Genomic DNA, 20,673 nt, shown 5'->3' with positions numbered 1-20,673 from the left:
TTCAAGTCAAGTGACCCCTCCTCAGTTCAGGTACATAAATGTGTTGGATTTGAGTACAGAACCAGAGGATGAAAGATCAAAATGAATGTGTCAAGAAAATTAGAAAAACAACAACATAGAAGATCAGAAACAAAATTTTCAAAATATCAAATCAGATGATTAAAAATTTTGGTTCGGTAGATTCTGTGATGGATTACATTTTTTTGGGGAACATTTAGTTGAATTAGTCAAATAGTAAAGCTTTCTTGTATTTTCATATTCTTATTTATGAACAGGAAAGTACAGGTAGCTTATGAATATTCCTAAGTATGATATTTGCATGTTTACACAAAGCAAACTAACTTACCTACTCTTCCATGCATCAATTGATTTGACTAAGTGTTAATTTTAGCTTCTGACTTTAGGACGAGATGGAACATGTTGTTAAGTATTTTATCTACTGAAAACAGGTTTGAATGCATTCCAGAGAGAGTGACTGTAACTTTCTGTGACTCCCGCAAAATGCCATTTAATAGAATGCCACTGCATACAATTCCATCCCTTAAAACTATTATAAATACACAAATGTAGATAACTCCATCATAAGCTTTGAGGATAGCAGGAAAAAGGAAACACAATTGTGGTTTTGGTCAGCCGTTCGCAGTCCTGATGAGTTTGTTGTTCAGGGAGGGAAATGCAAAAGACTTTGTCAAAATGAAAAAGCAGATAATCTAAGAAGGAAGAATGGTCAATTCAGTAACATTCCAACATGATCATACATATGTAATATAATTGTAATAAACGCAGTACTCAAAAGAAAACTATATTTAAAATTAGATTTTTAACTTAACTTACAGAAAACGTATCTCATATGGACCATGCTGCATGGAGTATCTGTGGAAATATTCATTAGCTTCCTAGGTTTCTCCAGGGATACTGGGGTTATTTCTTGTGGTTGCCACTTGGACTGTGGTTTTTTGGAATGGATTATTAGAAATTGTTTGTTTTTCATTACCCTCCCACTCTTGTTGCTGTTTCCAACAATTCTCAATGTTGCCATTCTTCATTACATCTCACCCATTTAAGGGTAGCACAGTGGCTCAGTGGTTAGTACTGCTGCCACACAGCACCAGGCAAGAGGGTTCATTCTAGCCTTGAGTGACTGTCTGTGTGGAGTTTGCATGTTCTCCCAGTATTCATGTGAGTTTCCTCTGAGTGTTCTCCTTTCCTCCCACAGTCCAAGAATGTGCAGGTTAGGTGGATTGGTCATGCTAAATTACCCTCTAGGGATCTGCAGGCTAGGCGGGTTATCCAGGGGGAATGCAGGGTTATGAGGATGTGGTGGGATGCTCTTCCGAGGGTCAGTTTGGACTCGATGGGCTGAATGACCTGCTTCCACACTATAGGGATTCCACAATTAGTTGCACAAATATTGAATACCTTCTTCACTTTATCTAAGGGACTGCTATTTATGTGCAAGACCCAACAATGAGTGTAGACAAACTATTGGACTACTTTTGAAGAGACAATCAAACAGACTCCAGCCTTCACTCAATAATTTTCCCTCTCTAAGCTATTGTGCTGAGGCAAATTAAGCCAGCTTATACTACAGAAAAATTCAGTTAGTGCAACATGGACTCGGCATCAAACCTGTGAGCCTTTTATTCAGGAATGCACTTGTGATTCATTGCTTAAATTTGTTAACAAAACCAAGTCTGAACTTAATAAACAGGAGTAACAGTTATACATTCTCACAATACAACATCTTCCTACCAAATTATTCAAATCATGTCCATGATCAGATCTGAGACTCATTCATTAATCACTCTTACACCCAGTGATGGGCAAGTTTGATTTTGGTTTTCCACGTAATACTAACATTGAGCATTCGTGGGAAGCAGAGACCAGGAATCTGAGAGCAAAGAACATTGTTGGAAAATCCAAAACGGATTACAGTATCGCATCTGCGGCAGGTGAATTACACTTCCACAATAAGGTGCAATGTTGGGAAATACATGCAAATGATTAATCATACATACCTTCAATAATCTAAACTTTTAATCTTATCCATTGGTCCACTTTCTTTTAGTAATGATAGTTAAAACAGATTGTTATTTCTTGCCTTGATTTGGAGATGCCAGTGTTGGACTGGTGTGGACAAAGTTAAAAATCACACAACATCAGGTTATAGTCCAATAGGTTTATTCGTAAGCACTAGCTTTTGGAGCGCTGCTCCTTCATCATCTGAAGAAGGAGCAGCGTTCTGAAAGCTAGTGCTTCCAAATAAACCTGTTGGGAGTATAACCAGGTGTTGTGTGATTTTTAAATTTCTTGCCTTGGCAGTCTACAATACTTCCTGGACAAACACAGCTTGACTTTAAAAGTCAGACCAATGCTTTCAAATCCCTCCATGGCTCCGACCCTTTACATCTATACAATCTCATTCAGCTCTACAACCCCTTAAATATCTGCACTCCTCTTTACTCTGTTCTCTTGAGCATCCCTAATTCATTGGTGACCAAGTTGTCTCCCCTTTTCAGAGAGTCTAAGACCAGAGGGCTTAATCTTAAGTGTAAGGGTAACACATTTATGACAGAGATGAGGAGGAATATCTTCTCTCAGAGGGCAGTGAATCCACGAAATCCTTTACTGCAGATGGGCTGTTGGACATGGGTTGCGAAGTATATGCAAAGTTGGAAGAGACAGATCTTTAAATCAGAAATCAAGGGCTATGGGGGAAAGGAAAGAAAGCAGAGTGGAGGAGTATCAGATCAGCCATGATCCCATTGAATGACAGAATAGATTCGATGGGCTGAATGGCCTGCTTCTATTCTGATGTCTCACAGTCTTGTGCCTCAAGATGCTTAAGCTCTAAAATCTGCACTATTTCCCCCTCCCCTCTAGTTCACATCCCTACTTTAAGATGTTTCCAAAACCTACCTCTATGCGCGCTTTTGGTCATCTGATCTAATATCTCATACATCTCACTGATATATATTTCTTTTTGATGCTCCTGTGAAGTACCCTGGGAGATACTGTTACATTAAAGGCACAATGTAAATATAAGTTGAAATTCTTGTTATCATATGTTACCTTGTAAATTTCTAGAATCTTTTACATTTGAGAATTCATTAACTTACGGAATGAGAACTTCTTGAACATTGTTCCATATTGCTTTTCCTCCCATTATAATCAGCAGCTGAGTTGACAATTCTACAAGGCAGCCTCCTGGGTCACACTATAAATTTCACAAACAGAAGTTAATCTTTAATAAAAAAAAAACAAAGAACTGCAAATGCTGGAAACCAGAAACTAAAACAGAAATTGCTGGAGAAACTTAAATTCAAATAGGATGCGATTATAAATAAAAGACCTGAGTTCAAGATATAATGTTAAATACAGTCGAAGACACTAAATTGAGGGGATTGTAACAACTTATAGACAATCAGAAAATATTCCTAACAGCACCAGATGGACTGCAATGTGGGGAATGTGGTGAAAGCAGAACAGAAATATAATCCTAGTAAGGGACTCGATAATTATGGGTATGTATAGCTATGAACAAGGTTCCAAAGGATGAATTAGGAGAAAGTGAGGACTGCAGATGCTGGAGATCAGAGCTGAAAAATGTGTTGCTGGAAAAGGAGCAGGATGCTGCCTCACCTGCTGCGCTTTTCCAGCAACACATTTTTCAGCTCCAAAGGATGAATTACCCACTCAGTGCCAGATTAAAGAATAACGGCAAGAGAGGAATTTAGAAAAGTGGTGGTGGTGGTTTACCTGGAGTGTCACCTTGGAGAGGGGAGAGGTTGAGAAGGAGAGCCCTTCAGGGTAACCTCAGCCGGTGTGGGAACTGAACCCACACTGTTGGCAACATCTGCATCACAAACTTTCCATTGAGGAAAGTAAGCTCACTGAACTACAGCAAACTTTTTATTAACCTCCGCATGGGACCAGGCGATCAAATATTCCGGATGATCGAGAGGTCCTCATAGCCAATGTAAAAACATGCACTAAGTAACAGAAACATAGTGCAGGGGTGTACAAATCACTGTTCTATTTTAGTTACAGCATAAATCCTTTAAATAATAACGCCTTTAATAAAACTTACCAGCAGAGAGCCTTCTCACCCATACCCTGAATGAACTACTCTGATATTGCGGAGATTGCAATAACACAGTAAAGCTCTGGTATTTGAGGTATATAATTTTTGCTAGTCCATTAAAAATGCCACTTCATAAAGTCCTGGTTAAAAGGTGCAGAGGCTTGTCGACTGTGGTGGTGTCAGTGCCCGGGGGCTCCTGGCTGTGGTAAGCCTGGAGCAGGGACCTTGCAGAAGTCCTGGAGCTGTGTTTGGGATCCCGGCCAGTGCAAATGAACTCTATTTAAGTACTTTCTTTTTATCCTTTTGTATGTCAAACCAGACTGTGAAACACTTCTCACTGTATCTCCCTAGATATATGTGACAATGAATCATTCATTCATTCAGTGTTCTGAAGAGTCATACTGGACTTCAAACATTAACACTGCTAAATCTGCCAGACCTGCTGAGTTTCTCCAGTATTCTCTGTGTTTGTTTCAGATTTCCAGCAACCATAGTATTTTGCCTTTATCACGACATTTTGTTTTTTTTTGGAACATGCACATTGATATGGAGGTCAGCATTCACTGCCAAACTGAAAAGACAGGTCTCTTTTTGAAACTCTGATAAGAGTTTTGATACAACTTGGTTGGTTTCTGGTTTACTTCAGATGGCAGTTCAGAGTCATCCAAACTGCTGTGGAACTTCATTCAAATATAGGCTGGAAGAGGCAAAGCAAGGAGGATTGCTTCTCTAAAAGGACAAAATTAAGGCAGTTGAGATTTCTACGGCAATCCAACAGCCTCTATTCATTTTTAATGCTACCAGCATTTTATCTCCTAATTTTTCAAAAAAACTGAGTTAATAATCTCAATATCACTACAGGATGTAGATTCATCTTTTCCTGATTATCATCTCATTACCTTAAGACTGCTAGTTCAATAACAAAACCACATCTCTATAATACAAATACAAAAATATCAATATTAAATGTGTGATTTGGCAAGCCAATTATTTAAAATAAAGCTGTTTATTCTTGGTACCTCTTCATTTCTGAATCGTCCCAACCAGTAAACTGGTTCTCCAGGATAACCCACAATCTTGCCTTTGAAGAAAGCAATGTAGAAGCAAGAGGAATAGTAGTTGACAAATTGGAAGAGAAACATCTTCACAGTTAGACTGTTTTCATAGTCTGTCTGTGTTCTTGGAAGCTCTGTGTAAAAATGAAATCAATCAGTAAAAAAGTTTTTACAAGTAAAAAATAAATAATTTTTGTATGAGAAAATAATGTAAAAGAAAGAAGACTTTAGAGGATCAGGAAATTTGATTGTAGACTTTCACAGTGTCAAACTTATCATGTTCCCATTGCAACTTTAACATGCAACAACGTGCATCTGAATGGAATCCAGAAACTCAATAATGCTGTAAAGTACCTGACTACATTCTCCACAAACACTCTGATGAGGAGCCTGAACTCATCACCTTCTGGTGCAAAAAGCTGCCAACAAAGCCAAGCTGACGTTCAATCCGACCAAATTTGATATCCCGTCGCAATGACTATGTAGATATATAATTTTGTTTTGAGTTTCACGCAAATTGAGTACAGGAGCATTATGTTTTTATAGCACATAACATTCTTAGTTACTGTAATGTATTCACAACATGTATGTTGAGATATTATTGATTAATTTAAGCATTTACTTAGGAAACCATTTTTAAACTAATGACCTCGTCAATCACAAGATGAATATTTCTTACAATTTTATTTTGTTATTTACAAGATGTGGCATCACTGGCCAAGTATTTATAGCCGAGTCCTAATTACCCAGAGGGCAACTAAAAGCCAATCACATTGCTGTGGGTCTGAAGTCACATGTAGGTCAGACCATGAACCAACCGCAGTTACCTTCCCTAAAGGGCCTTAGCGAAACCAACAGATTCCATGGTCATCAGTAGATTGTTAATTCCAGATTTTTATTACACTATCTGCTGTGGCAGGGTTTGAACCCAGGTCCGCACAACAGTATCTCAATCTCTGGATTAACGGTCTAGCGATAATACCACAAAACTGTCACCTTTCCTGTCATTTAAATATGTCGTATTGGGACTCACTCAATGACATTAGAAAGTGAACTTACCAAAGTCAGTGATCCATATTGCGACTCTCTCATAAAGAATATTCAAAATCATAATGAACAAAAAGTTAATGAGAGATGCTGTTACAGAAGTTGCCATCTGTGGAGTCAGGTAGTCTTTGAGAGGTTCCAGATTGTCATCTATTGCCGTGGGCAGCTTGGCAGAGAAGTTCAAAAAGGCAGCCAACCGATAGACAATAATGGCAACTACTGAGGCAATAATTAATGAGATCTGGAAGAATTTGATCGGAAGCAATTATGTATCATGAAATCCAAAGAAAATTAATTTAAAAATCACTAAATTTAACAAAGGTTCTTGATATTTTTAAACTTCTAAACAATATATATTTCCATTCTATAGACAGAAAAAATGAACTTTCTCAAATAATGCATTTGCAGTTTACAAACATCCAGCAAAGACAGAGACAGACCACTTCGAGAACACAAATTCAATTAGCAGACAGTGGGTTAAATAAAAGAGGAGCTCCAATAAGACCAGTATCATTGCATCTTTTCTAATAGAATGGCATAAATTTATTTTGATTCCTCACTTTCTATTCAACTTTCAAGTCACGTAATAATTCAAATTGCTCAATCTTTCATTATTTTCTTTCACGTAATTTTAATATTCTTTATTTCTGTCAATTATTAACCACACCCTCCTTGTTTCTAATTTTCCTCTTCTAATTTTACTTCTGTTGTTTTACAACTTGCTTCTCACCCCAATTCGTGCTCCTATCCTTCCCCCTCCAAAGCTCTCACTGACAATCTTTAATACATCTTTGCAAGCAGCACAATGAGTGTACATTCACAATGTTCAACATTTGGTTACGTATCATCAGATCAGAAACCTAATACTGGTGTGGCCATGGAAGGATAGCACACAACTTCATTGCACAGCTAGTGAGTGGCAATAAGGCAATGCCATATCACAGTATCCCAACACAGTGAAATGTGAAAATTCTTGGTTGAAACAAGTTATTGTTGAACAATTAATGAAATGTCCACACACACAAATAACCATATCTTATCAAAATGTACATCCACTACAACAGTGATGTTTCCCCTCTGCCTACAAGGAGGCAAAAGGTTTTTAGCTCATCCCTGAATCCCTACAGTGTGGAAGCAGGCCCATCAAGTCCACACCATCCTTCCAAAGAGCACCCTATCCAGACCCACCCCTGGAACCCTGCATTTCCCATAGCTAATCCACCTAGCCTGAACACAATGGGAAATTTTAGCATTGCCAATCCACCTAATTTGCACATCTTTGGACTGTGAAAGGAAACCAGAGCACTCGAAAGAAATCCAGGCAGACATGGGGAAAATGTTGCAAAATCCACATAGCCGCCTGATGCTGAAATTGAATCCAGGTCCCTGGCACCGTGAGGCAGCAATGCTAACCATTAAGTCACTATGGCACCCCAGTGACACCTTTAGATGCCTTTAGAAAGGTGTCATGTGTTGGTGCAGGCTTGATGGGTCAAAGGGCTTGTTTCTGTGTTGTACTATTCTTTGTTTCCTTCTCAGTCTTATATCCGTTTTCTCTCCTATCTCTTCTCTTCCCTTTTACTTCCAGTCTCTTCTATCTGCATCTTTCATACCAACATAGTTTGGAGCACTTGGAACATTACCTGTTTCTATGAAACAGTTAAAGAGAATTGCTGTACAAGGAAAAAGACACACTGCAAACTAGGAGTGCATTATCCTTATTTAAGAAGATGAGAGAAAAAATGGAACATTTTCAACTCAAATTGTTGTCTCACACTCTTTCTGCACAGGGTGTTCTCAAAGTTCCACAGTTGCTAATCACAACTTATGCTTCAATGTCACTTTGAGGAAAGTTAAGGTGGTGGACTTCAGGAACTACCTCAACTGTTATGGTGATTGAACATGCACTGTCGGCATTACTCAACACATGCTCTAACCATAGAAACATTGAAAATAGGAAGAGGAGTAGGCCATTTGGCCCTTCGAGCCTGCTCTACCATTCAATGTGATCATGGCTGATCATCCAACTCAATAACTTGTCCCTGCTTTCTCCCCATACCCTTTGATCCTTTTAGCTCCAGGAACCATATCCATCTCTACATCACTCCAGCTATCTAGACAAGTGAACCATCGAACTTCAGGATATTCCTTAGAAGTTGAAAATCTTCACCTCAAGTTGTAACATGTTGCTATAACATTATTGAGAATTTGGATTAAATACATGCAAAAGAATGATAATGAAAATATGGCTTCTGTTCAAGAATTAGTGCTTTCACAGGCACAGCCATTACAGGTCTCCTCCTCTCTGCTGTATGACCTACGGTTCTTTACTTCACAATCTCTGCTCTTTAACAATCTTGATGTTGCTCAAATTAAGTAAACATGATCAACTTTTTCCTATTTTCCTCAAAAGAAATTCTGAATTTTGTGGCAATGTCACGTGCTTCCTTCAAGGGACAATTTCAAAGCATTTTCCATTTATAATAAGTGTGCGCTGCATTGACTGAACTATCATCATCTCCCTGGAATAAATTAACAAATTCATAAATAATATCAACACCGAACATACCCAGAAAAGAACTGTGCTTCCACCACAAACCAGTCGCATACATTTTCCACAGGCTGAGTAAGGAACCAACTCTTCTTCCTGGAAATAAAATCATAACTATTATAAAGTGTTCTTTAAAAATTAAAACAAAACATCCAACTTTCCAGCCTGTCACTCAGATGAGAGTCTTGATTTGAAGCCTCAGCTCTACACATTGAAGATGAGTCAATGGTATGTTTCAGGTTTGAATGGATCTCACTAAACTGAGACTAATTGTACAAAAATGTTTCTTCCATTACCTAACTGCAACTTGAAAAATACAATGCAAGTCATCACAAGCTAAATCAAAAGAATGTAAATCCTTCTGTTCGGCACGATTGCGTTGCCAAGTTTGGGGGAAAGAATTGCAGAGATTGGAATTTTCTTCATTCTACAACATAGTGGTGCCATCTCTCAGTTTTCTTTTCTGGTTTTGAACAGGCCACAAAGCAGAGTTTCATTTTTGTGTGAACCTACTGTGTGATTTGTACATCTGATATAAACATGATTAAAAAGGGAAAGCAAAACTTTCTCAGAAAGTCGTTTCACATGCACTTTAACAAGTCTTAACAGCTGTACTCAATCCACTCACTTACTTGTGTGATTGGATTTTTTTTTGGAATAGTGCATTTTGCTTCATATTCTGGTCGCCGTGGCTCTTCCTGTTCCAGTTCTACAGTGTCCCACTCATACTCCAATGTAGCCTGCCGGCGTTTCCAGAATTCCAGAAACACGGTCACTGCCAAAGATCAGATGGTGTTATAATAGCTCCCAAACATCAATGAACGAGCATCATTGTAGGACTTAACTGAGAATCAAGTCAAGCGGAAGTTCAAGTGAAATCCACAGCAAAGCTAAATTGATCGAAAGGTTACTTGCTGGGATTTTGAATAAAATGAATATTATTATGTCGCAGAATACATGCAAGAAGCAGCTATTAAAGCTTCATTGTGAAAACAGTTCACAGTACAAGAGTGACACACTGTTGTAAAATAATGACAATTTTCATAAAGATCTTTCCCTGCCATTTAATTTCATTAGAGTCCAGTTCAGTTTGGGTAGGTTATTTGTGATGGATTGGGATTATGGGACCAAATGTGATACATATCATTTGCTTCATTAGGTACCACCAGATGGTTGTTTCCACAAAATCTTCCAGAACAGATGAGTGAACAAAATAGTGAATATGGATTTGCTGCACACTTTATGGGACATAAAACAGCAAAGGAACATCACCGTTTCCTACAGCACTGCATAATCACCTTGGGGGAGGGAGGGGGAGAAAGGGAGGGGGAGAAAGACAGGGGTGCAGACACGTTTCCCACAGCTCTTCCTATGCCGGCCGCACTTTCTCCCTTCCAGCCCATTTTTTAAAAAAAATTTATTCATTTGTGGGATGTGGGTGTCACTGGCTGGGCCAGCATTTATTGTCCATCCTAGTTGCCCCTGAGAAGGTGGGGGGTGAGAAGCCTTCTTGAACTGCTGCAGTCCACCTGCTGTAGGGTACAGAATGCCCTTAGGATGGGAATTCTAGGATGTTGACCCAGTGACAGTGAAGGAACGGCGATATATTTCCAAGTCAGGATGATGAGTGGCTTGGAGGGAACTTGTAAGGGGTAGTGCTCCCTCGTATCTGCTGCCCTTGTCTTTCGAGATAGAAGTGGTCGTGGGTTTGGAAGGTGCTGTCTGTGGATCTTTGGTGAAGTTATGCAGTTCATCTTGGAGATAATACAGACTGCTGCCACTGGGTATCAGTGGGTGGAGGGAGTAGATGCTTGTCTAAGGAGTTGGTTAACAGATCGATGTAGTGTTTCATTTTGCAGGATGCAGCGAGCAGAAACAAGGTAAATACAATAATTGTTCTGAAGTCAAAACAGCTGCCATTTACTTACCCCAAATTCCCATAAACACTGCATAGGCTAGAGTTCCATAGTTGTCAAATACAGATAATTTCTGTGGAAGATGCATGAAGATATAAGTAACCTCTGCACAATATTATGCCAAATATGAACAGGTGTGAAATGTGAAATATTTAGTGCTATTCCTATAAAGTATTTTATTTTTATGCAATACGTGCAATCCCAAATTTAATTTCACACGTTACCCAACACGATATGGAGCTATTGGCACTTTTAAAGATGAATACTCTGGATTCTGACAAAGCTGCACCATTTGACACAAATTATGAGCTTGCATTTCTTAAAAGGAAGGGAATGTCTAAGATAGGGAATTTGAGGTGCTGCATTTTGGAGAAGCAGCACTTACACACTTAATGGTAAAGTCCTGGGGAGTGTTGCTGAACAGAGACCTTGGAGTGCAGGTTCATAGTTCCTTGAAAGTAGAGTCACAGGTAGATAGGATAGTGAAGGCGGTGTTTGGTATGCTTTCCTTTATTGGTCAGAGCACTTAATCTAGGAGTTGGGAAGTCATATTGCAGCTGTACAGGACATTGGTTAGGCCACTTTTGGAATATTGCGTGCAATTCTGGTCTCCTTCCTATTGGAAGGATGTTGTGAAACTTGGAAGGGTTCAGAAAAGATTTACAAGGATGTTGCCAGGTTTGACAGGTTTGAGCTATAGGGAGAAGTTGTATTGGCTAGGACTGTTTTCCCTGGAGCGTCAGAGGCTGAGGGGTGACCTTATACAGGTTTATAAAATCATGAGGGACATGGATACGGTAAATAGATAAGGTCTTTTCTCTGGGGTGGGGAAGTCCAGAACTAAAAGGCACAGGTTTAAGGTGAGAGGGGAACGATATAAAAGAGATCTATAGGGCAACTTTTTCACGCAGAGGGTAGTGTGTGTATGGAATGAGCTGCCAGAGGGAGTGGTAGAAGCTGGTACAAGTATAGCATTTAAAAGGCATCTAGATGGCTATATGAATAGGAGGGGCTTAGAGGGATATGGGTCAAGTGCTGACAAATGTACTAGATTAGATTAGGATATCTGGTCAGCATGGAAGAGTTGGACCGAAGTATCTGCTTCTGTGCTGTACGTCTCTATATCTCTATGACTCTAAGTGAAAATCTAATTACATTGCACTCAATTTCCATTGATTACATTTTGAAATTGCAATTGAAATTAAGGTACAATTGTAAGTGTTTTTATTTTTGCATTTCCTGCAAAATGAAAAGCTTACAAAGGTAACTCAATCTGTCAAAGATGTTTACTCTAAAGGACAGTAACACAAAACTGAAAATATCAGTGACTCATAGGCATGCAAATATAATTTTTAACACCGCACTGTAACCCTCCTGGGTCTGACCAGGAAACATACTTTTTCTGTAATGTTTACTAAGAGAGATGATCTCAGAGATTACCTCACATTCTTGGAAACCATCTGCAGAATGTGATTCTGGTTTAAAACAGATTTTCTTTCTTAAATCAGCCATTTTAGATTTTTAACATACAGTGCATTGTTAAGAAGCATTTGACTAGTTCCACACAAATAGTTTCTCATCTCAAGAGCTCATGGTGCTGAGGGTGACATACTGTCATTGAGGATTGGGTAATGAAAAGAAAACAGAGTCAGGATAAATTGGTAATTTTCAGGTTGGCAAACTGTAATCGAGTGTCGAAGGGATCAATGCTGGGTATCTATGGTCCTATTTAAATACTCTTTATGGCTATGTTAATGACTTAGATGAAGGGTCTAACTACATTGCAGTGAAATTTGCAGAGAAAACCGAGATAGGTAAGAAAGAAAGTTGCAAAGGGGATACAAATGGCTTGAAAAGGAACATAGTTAGGTTAAATAAGTGGCAAAAATTTAGCAAATGGAGTATCATGTGTGAAAATGTGAGATTGTTCACTTAGGAGAGAAGAATAGAAAAACAGAACATTATTTCAATGGAAGTAGACTACAAAACGCTGCAATAAGGAGGAAGTCATGTGTCCCTGATTTAGCATGCCAATACAAGTACGAGGGAAAGCAGATGGAATGTTGACCTTTTGTTCAAGGTGAGGGGGAATGGAGCATAAAAGTGAGAAGGTCTTTTTTTTTGAAGACTATTGATGAAATGACATTTAGACTACAATATAGAGTTTGGTCATCTTAATTAAAGAGGGATAGACTTGCACTGGAAACAGTTCAAAGAAAGTTCATTGGGCTAATTTCTAAAATTAAGGGCTTGTATTAAGTGGAAAGCTTGAGCAGTTTGTGCCTACACTAATTAGAGTTTAGAAGTCTGAAAGGTGCGTTTTATTAGAACATAAAAGATACCAAGATTTTTGGGGGTGGGGTTGGGATGATTGTGGTGATTGACAAGGTAGATGCTGAGTGGATGTTTCTCCGGAGGGAATCTCGAACTGGGGGTCAGAAACGGAAACCAAGAGGATTCCACTTAAGGCAAAGATGAGAAGGAATTTATTCTCCAGTGATTATTATTCTTTGGAATTCTCTTCTGGAGACAGCAATAGAGGCTGGGCATTTGAAAATAGTCAAGACTGATTTAGACAAATGTTTGACCTTTAAGGAGGTCAAAAGGTTAAGGGGGACAGAGAAGAAACTGGAGTTAAAGCCACAGTCAGAACAACCAGAATCTTATTGAATCGTGGAGCAGGTTCAACAGGCTGAATTTCCTACTTCTGCTCCTATTACTTAAGATTTTACAATGTGAATACTTCCAACTATTTTGTTTTCAAGTGTTTAATTTACATGACACCTGATTGGACTGAAATATTATAAGAACAAGTAACACCATATGTAATTTACACTTTTGAGATGTATTAAGCAAAAGCAAAACATTTCTCTTCCTCTTTGCCGTAAACCTCTTAATTTGTCTATTAATTCATAAATTTACCGAGCAATAAAATCCTTTGCTGTTCTGGATGAATTATCATTTATTTATAGATTTTTTTTATTTCAGGTACCCAAAACTATCCTGAATAAGAACCACACAGTAATTAAAAGCAAAATACTGCGGATACTGAAAATCTGCAGCTCCCCCTCCACCTACCATAGTCCTGAAGGAGGCTTACACCCAAAATGTCGACATCCCCACCTCCTGATGCCTACCTTGGATTCCAGCATTTGCCGAAAATCTGGAGCAAACACAGAGTGCTGGTAAAACTCAGCAGGTCTGATAGCATCCACAAAGAGAGAAACAGTTATTGTTCTGAGTATAGTGTGAATCTGCTGAAGCACACTGCAATTAAATTCTAATTGTTTATTATTTTAAGAATTACGTTTAAATCCTGGTTATGTTGCAGTTCTTGTCGTCATGCGATAAGAAGGGTGTGATTGCACTGGAGGGCGTGCGGAGGAGATTCACCAGGATATTGCCCTGGGCCATTTCAGCTTTGAAGAGAGGCTGGATAGACTTGGGTTACTTTCTTTAAAGTAGGGAAGATTGAGGGGGGTTCTGATAAAGATGTATAAGTTTATGAGGGGCATTGACAGGATGGATAGGAAACCGCTGTTCATTTTAGTAGAAGGGTCAATAATAAGGGGACATAATTTTAAATTGAAGGGCAAGACGTTTAAAGGGAATTTGAAGCAAAGTATTTTCATCTAGCGGGTGGTGGGAAAGTCTTTTCATCTCACATTGCCTGGGACAGTAGTAGAGCCAGGTAACTTCACAAGCTTTAAAGCATTTGTGATGAAGATTTGAAACCTCATAAGAATCAAGGCAATGGGCCAAGTGCTGGAAAGTGGGATTAGTATCGATAGGTTGGTGCAGACCTGATGGGCCGAAGGGCCTCTTTTGTGCTGTATGACTGTATACGATGTATACACAGGGGTGCACTTACCCTCGATGATTCACAAGTAATATTGAGTCTCCAATAACTACAATCTCGATCACACTGGGGACACATGATCATACGACCTCCAATCTCAGGATCACACACTTCCTGACTGTAAATCAAAATGAAAGCAAAATTATAATTGCTGTAACATAATCCAACTACTTATCCGTAATGTAGTTATTTGCAACATGAAAGCTTGTAGCATAATTTCATATATTCTGTCTGATGACAAATTGTGGTAAAAAAGTGGTGATGTAACCACACACAAATCGCTACTAGTGATTTTAAAAATCATGAATTACCGTAAAATGTAAAATTCAACAAATTTTGCACTTTTTACACTTTGAAGAGGTCACAAACTTGACCAAAAGCTGAATTCAAATAAATGTTTTTATTTCAGATTTCCAGCAGCCACGGAGAGATTTTTTTCCCATCATTTCTGAATGCCCATATGCATGCTGTAGATGTCTGATGCCTCCATAATAAAGCGTGTTATGGACAATTTCACAAACTATTTTGATGAAGCTCACAGACAGAAACCTTTCCCAAAACTCTCTGAAATTTACACTCAGCTGATTTTTGGTATAATTCAGCTCCTGATGTCTCATAAATATTCACCTGGAATCTTTAACCTATATTTATAACGAATGATAGAAAAGCTTTACAGCCAGACTAGTCAATCAGCAACAACAGAATAAGGCTAATCCATCAATGAACAATTAAATCTAGATGCAGCAATACAGTTAATGAGTTTGTAGCCATTTCAATGGACTTAATCTTACATTTTTTGACCAAATCCAAGTTATGTTGAGGTTTTTGGATGATTTCTCTAGTGTGATGATTTCTTCTTGCTTTTTGTACCAAACTCATTTCAATAATCACTCAATAATCAGATCCAAGATGGCGGCGAATTAGGACTGCCCAGCCAGGGCTCTGCTGTCTGTTTCTTTTATCTTCCCCCCACATTGTGTTTTTCTTTCTCTCTTTCTTCTTGGTGATGTCCTGAACCCACAGCCCCAGCACAGACTTTGACTCTCAGTCTCAACGCAGATCTGGATCACTCATCTCAATGTGACGTGGATGTTTGGGGGGTGGGGTGTCCGTCTCCAGTACCCATCCTGTGATTTCTTTTCTTTGCTAAGTGTCCAACATAGAGGTCATTCTGAGTAAGTAGCAAGCTGAATGTAGGTATGACTCTGCTTTTCACGGTGAGTTTTCTTGATGTCATAGAGACATAGTGTTGTACAGCACAGATACAGGTCCTTCAGTCCAACTTTTTCATGCCGACCAAGTATCCTCAATTAATTTTGACCCATTTGCCAGCACCCAGCCCATATCCCTCTAAACCCTTCCTATTCATATACCCATCCAGATGCCTTTTAAATGTTGTAATTGTACCAGCCTCCACCACTTCCTCTGACAGCTCATTCCATATACACACTGACTTCTGTGTGAAAATGTTGTCCCTTTAGGTCCCTTCACCTTAAATCTATGCCCTTTAGTTCTGGACTCCCCCACCCCAGGAAAAGACATTGTCTATTTACCCTGTCTAAGCCCCTCATCACTGTCTAAACCTCTATAAGGTCTACGATGCTCCAGGGAAAACAGCCCCAGCCTATTCAGCCTCTCCCTATAGCGTAGGTAAAAACAATGACTGCAGATGCTGGAAACCATTGTCTAGATTAGAGTGGTGCTGGAAAAGCACAGCAGTGCAGGCAGCATCCGAGGAGCAGTAAAATCGACATTTCAGGTAAAAGCCCTTCATCAGGAATAGGAATACGTATTCCTGATGAAGGGCTTTTGCCTGAAACGTCGATTTTACTGCTCCTCGGATGCTGCCTGAACTGCTGTGCTTTTCCAGCACCACTCTAATCTAGATTCTCCCTATAGCTCTAATTCTCCAGCCCTGGAACATCCTTGTAAGTCTTTTCTGAATCATTTCATCTAGCTGGTTTGGTGAGTTAGGCAAGATAGAAAGTTGAATATTAATGAGGTGAGTTGTGCCATCAACAAGGTGTTTAAAAAGCAATAATCCCCCTTAATTAGTGACTTGCCCTTGTTTAGTGAGAATTTCTCCATATCATTATGACAATGTGGAGTGAACTGCTCTTGAGATTGAGAATAGACCTCACCAGATACTTTGTCCAATTCTGCCACACATCTCACCATCGCACAGGCCCTAAAAGATTCTAATCAATGTTATTGTTAGTGGAAATGGTAATCCACCCATGGTTAATTTCTCATTTTCTCTGCACGTTTCTCCAACTCTCGTACTTTCCTAATCTGTTGCCCATAGGAGTCTTCTACTTTCAATTTCATGATGTCTAACAATTTTATTTTCTTCTTCCTTCTTGGGCCACACTCCTCTATTCTTCCTTAAAACACTTTCTTTGACAAGTCCTTATGCCTTAGAGTCCAACCTTGTCATTTCTCGATGAAATACCTTTCCTCCTCCACCATTGAGAGAATAAATGCAGCTCTGTGCAAAGGATAGATTGCTTGAATCAGAACAGTATTTAGTGAAACTTAACTTTTGAAATTGGGCATGGGGTGAGACACCATTGCCTACTCTGACCAGTGCTAACATCACTGCAGGAGCCATGTTCACAGAAGCATCTCAAAGAGATACAGAAAGGTATGAAAGTAGGTGGTCAATCAATGAATGTGGTGAGACTTACAGGCTATCAGGCCCTAGTCAGTAGCATAGCAAAAGATGATGATTGGATTTGAAACGTACACTGCAGAACAAATCTGTGATAATATTTTGACAATAAACATAGTACCTTTACAGCATGGAAGCAGACCATTCGGCCCATCCAAACAGCATCCCTCCTAGACCTATGCCCCTCTACCCAATCCCGTAATCTTGCATTTTCCCTGGGTAATCCCTCCAGCCTGCACATCCCTGAACACTGTGGTTATTTAGCGTAGCTAATCCACCCAACCCGCACATCTTTGGACTGTGGGAGGAAACCGAAACACCTGGAGGAAGTCCATGCAGACACGGGGAGAATGTGCAAACTCCACACACGGTCGCCCGAAGGAGGAATCCAACCCTGGGTCCCTGGCGCTGTGAGGCAGCAGTGCTAACCACTGAGCCACTGTGGAGGCTAAAAATGTGATAATGAAATGGGTACTAGCAGAAAGCTGCAAACTACGCAGTGATCAGAACACTGGCCACATCAATATGAAATGTTATTTGGATGCCACTGAGGTGTTATATTTTCCCACATACCTCCATGTATTGTAATCCAGAGTCAGTATTCCAAAAATAAAACAGACAAGTCCTGCAAATCCAGCAATGGCCAGCATCCCTGTATAGAAACCAAGCCAAGCAAAGTAGATTCCAATCTTCTCGCCAAAATACTTCCTGCAATGCAAAATTAAAAAGAAAAACTTTTGACAAAGATATTGATGTTCTAAATTGCAAAGGCAACATACCAATTACATATACAAGTATTTGACAAAATGGCAGAACTGGAATTTCTAATGGTAGATTTTGCATGTTCCTTTTCACAGCGTGATGACTCAATGGCACAGTTCTGAGCCTGGTGATAAAGACATAAGATGTAAGGACATATGTAGGCCATTCAGCCCATCAAGTCTTTTTCACCATTCAATGAGATCATAGCTGATCTGATGATCCTCAACTCCCTTTTCCTGCCTTATCCCATAACCCTCGATTCCCTTACTGAATAAAAATTTCTCTGCCTCAGCTTTGAATATGTATAATGCCCCAAACTCTAAAAGGTTCTATGGTAAAGAATTTGATAGATTCACTACCATCTGAGAGAAGAAACTTCTTATTATTTCTGTCTTAAATATGTGACCCCTTGTTCTGAGATTACGTCCTCTAGTCCAAAAAGGGAAAACAACCTTTCTGCAACTATACTTATACATCCCCTAAAAATCTTGTAAGCTTCAGTAAAGTCACCTCTCATTCTTCTAAATTCCAATGAGTACATGCCCAACCCACTCAACCTCTCCTCACAGGACAATCCCTCCACATTAGGATCATCCCAGTGAAACCTTACCTAAACTGCCTCAATGCCATTAATTTGTTTCCTTAGATAAGGGACCCAAAAGTGTTCCATTATTCCAGCTATGGTCTGACTAGTGTCTTGTATAGTTTTAGCAAGATCACCCTATTTTTATAATCCATTCCTTTTATATTCCCTATTACCTGTTGATATTGCATGCTAACTTTTAATGATTTATGTAGAACTCCCAAATCCTTCTGTGCTGTAACTTTCTGTAGTCTTTCTCCATTTAAATATTCATTATGGATAATAATTAATTCATTCTACTATTTTTCTCTTCTCCTGCCAGTGCGTAACCTCATATTTTCCCACATTATATACCATCTGCTGAGTTTTTACCCACCCGCTTAACCTGACTATACCCCTCTACAGACCCTTTGTGTAATCATGTGAATTCTGAATTTCCCAATTACTAAGGTTAGTCAGCAGACTGTTAGTCACAGACTGAAGGAACACTAGATCTGCTCCTTTGATTGGTCTCCTGTGGAGCAACAGTTTTAGAACATTTACAAGATAATTTATTGTTAAAGCATTACTGATTTTGCTATGAAGAAGATGAATTTTGAATATTTTGCGGAAAGACTTGTACTTGGATCATTTTTCTTCAAGTGGTATTTCCACACATTTGGCAGGATTAAAGCTGGAAGTTCGCCAAGATTTTTTGATAATCATCACTACTTCATGTTCTTAACATAATATATTCATCAGCGCCACACAGATTTATAAAATGCTCGATGAGAACTTGCGGATAATTCACATCTTAAATCTAGTGTGTTCTGTTATTGAACAATAGCGAAAATACTACTGAAGGCAAAACATACAGTGAGAAAAGACTGGATAGGCTTATATCAGCTGATGTTTTGAAAAGTAAGAGTAATCAGGGTAAAGCAGCAGTACAGATTTGACATTATAATCACATCAGCTAGGATCTTTCTCCTTGTTCATACTTTACTTATGTTATGTTTTAATTTGGATGTGTATTTTTTAGCACCAGTTTAAAGAATGAAATACAATCTGGGCAAAGGTTTGCCACCATGCTGTGATATGAAAAAGCATAATACCAGATACACGCATTATCCTCACTATGAGATGCAGTTCCCTAATGATCTTTAAATAAATTGTGCACAACATAACCAGGAGATTACTTATTCAATAAGAATCAAATGTGATGGAACCTATTGAGCTTAAAAGTGTGACATTGTTAATGTAAGAACAATTATGAAGTGAGATGAATTTAAATAAAACTCTGCTTTATAACTCCACTGTACAATGTAGCTACAAGGGAATAGTGATGTGGATCCATCTTAATCAGGAAAGTGGATATTTATAGATTGTTCAGATATTCTTGGAACAAGCTTCATCATTTGTAGCTGTTTTGTTTATTCATTCATAGAATGAGGGCATCTCTGGCTAAATCAAGATTTATTGCCCATTCCTAATTGGCCAGAGGGCAGTTGAGAATAAGCCACATTTAAACCACATAGTGGTGGGTCTGGAGTCACATGTAAGGCCAGACCAGGTAAGGGTGGCAGTATCCTTTCCTAAAGGACATTAGTAAGCCACAGGGGTAGTTCGCCAAAACTTGATTTGTGATCATAATTTGACTTATAACTCCAGATTTTCATTAAATTCAATCCCACCATCTGATGTGGCAATATTCAAAAGCAATTCTCCAGAACATTAATCCCAGGTCTCGGGATTAACAGCCCAACAATACCACTAGTCTGTCGCCACTCCTGAACTATTAGAGGAAAGGAGAAGTTGTGAAAGAGTACAAAGCTCAGTTTTTAATATTGCTTTATCATCCAGTGGCTGAATTTTCAGGCCAGAGAGGCCTGTGCCGATCAGCAAGACAGTATTGGGACACTGATAGACTGGAGATAAGTCGCATTACTATTCCTATTAATTTAAGCTTGACACATTTCCTGAACATAATAGAGTCACAGAGATTAGATTAGATTATTTACAGTGTGGAAACAGGCCTTTCGGCCCAACAAGTCCACACCGACCCGCCACCCACCCAGACCCATTCTTCTACATTTACCACTTCACCTAACACTACAGGCAATTTAGCATGGCCAATTCACCTAACCTGCACATTTTTGGAATGTG

The 20,673-nt window shown here is 39.1% G+C and overlaps 1 protein-coding gene and 1 long non-coding RNA gene across 4 annotated transcripts in view; one reads left to right on the top strand and one right to left on the bottom strand.

Annotated features, from left to right (window-relative positions):
* Positions 1 to 20,673, bottom strand: part of ano6 (anoctamin 6) — a 146,127-nt gene that overhangs the window by 25,469 nt on the left and 99,985 nt on the right. For all 3 annotated transcript variants that reach the window (XM_043708688.2, XM_043708689.2, XM_043708690.2), the window contains 8 exons: positions 17,757 to 17,891; positions 14,525 to 14,630; positions 10,666 to 10,726; positions 9,370 to 9,512; positions 8,756 to 8,833; positions 6,199 to 6,427; positions 5,104 to 5,273; positions 3,120 to 3,217 (listed from right to left, as the gene is read on the bottom strand). In XM_043708688.2, the coding sequence (XP_043564623.2) occupies positions 3,120 to 3,217; positions 5,104 to 5,273; positions 6,199 to 6,427; positions 8,756 to 8,833; positions 9,370 to 9,512; positions 10,666 to 10,726; positions 14,525 to 14,630; positions 17,757 to 17,891 (1,020 nt within the window). The remainder of the gene's footprint in view (positions 1 to 3,119; positions 3,218 to 5,103; positions 5,274 to 6,198; positions 6,428 to 8,755; positions 8,834 to 9,369; positions 9,513 to 10,665; positions 10,727 to 14,524; positions 14,631 to 17,756; positions 17,892 to 20,673) is intronic.
* The window catches only part of LOC122559322 (uncharacterized), a 153,160-nt gene that overhangs the window by 117,995 nt on the left and 14,492 nt on the right, over positions 1 to 20,673 (top strand). The window contains exon 4 of the long non-coding RNA XR_006314395.2: positions 13,642 to 13,852. This is a non-coding gene — a long non-coding RNA (uncharacterized LOC122559322). The remainder of the gene's footprint in view (positions 1 to 13,641; positions 13,853 to 20,673) is intronic.

This window comes from Chiloscyllium plagiosum, unplaced genomic scaffold (assembly GCF_037043375.1).
Source record: "Chiloscyllium plagiosum isolate Xiang-an unplaced genomic scaffold, Cpla_swu_hap1 HiC_scaffold_19, whole genome shotgun sequence".
NCBI classification, from domain to species: domain Eukaryota; kingdom Metazoa; phylum Chordata; class Chondrichthyes; order Orectolobiformes; family Hemiscylliidae; genus Chiloscyllium; species Chiloscyllium plagiosum.
Note: the sequence above shows the minus strand (reverse complement) of the source record. Positions and strands in the feature narration are given on the sequence as shown.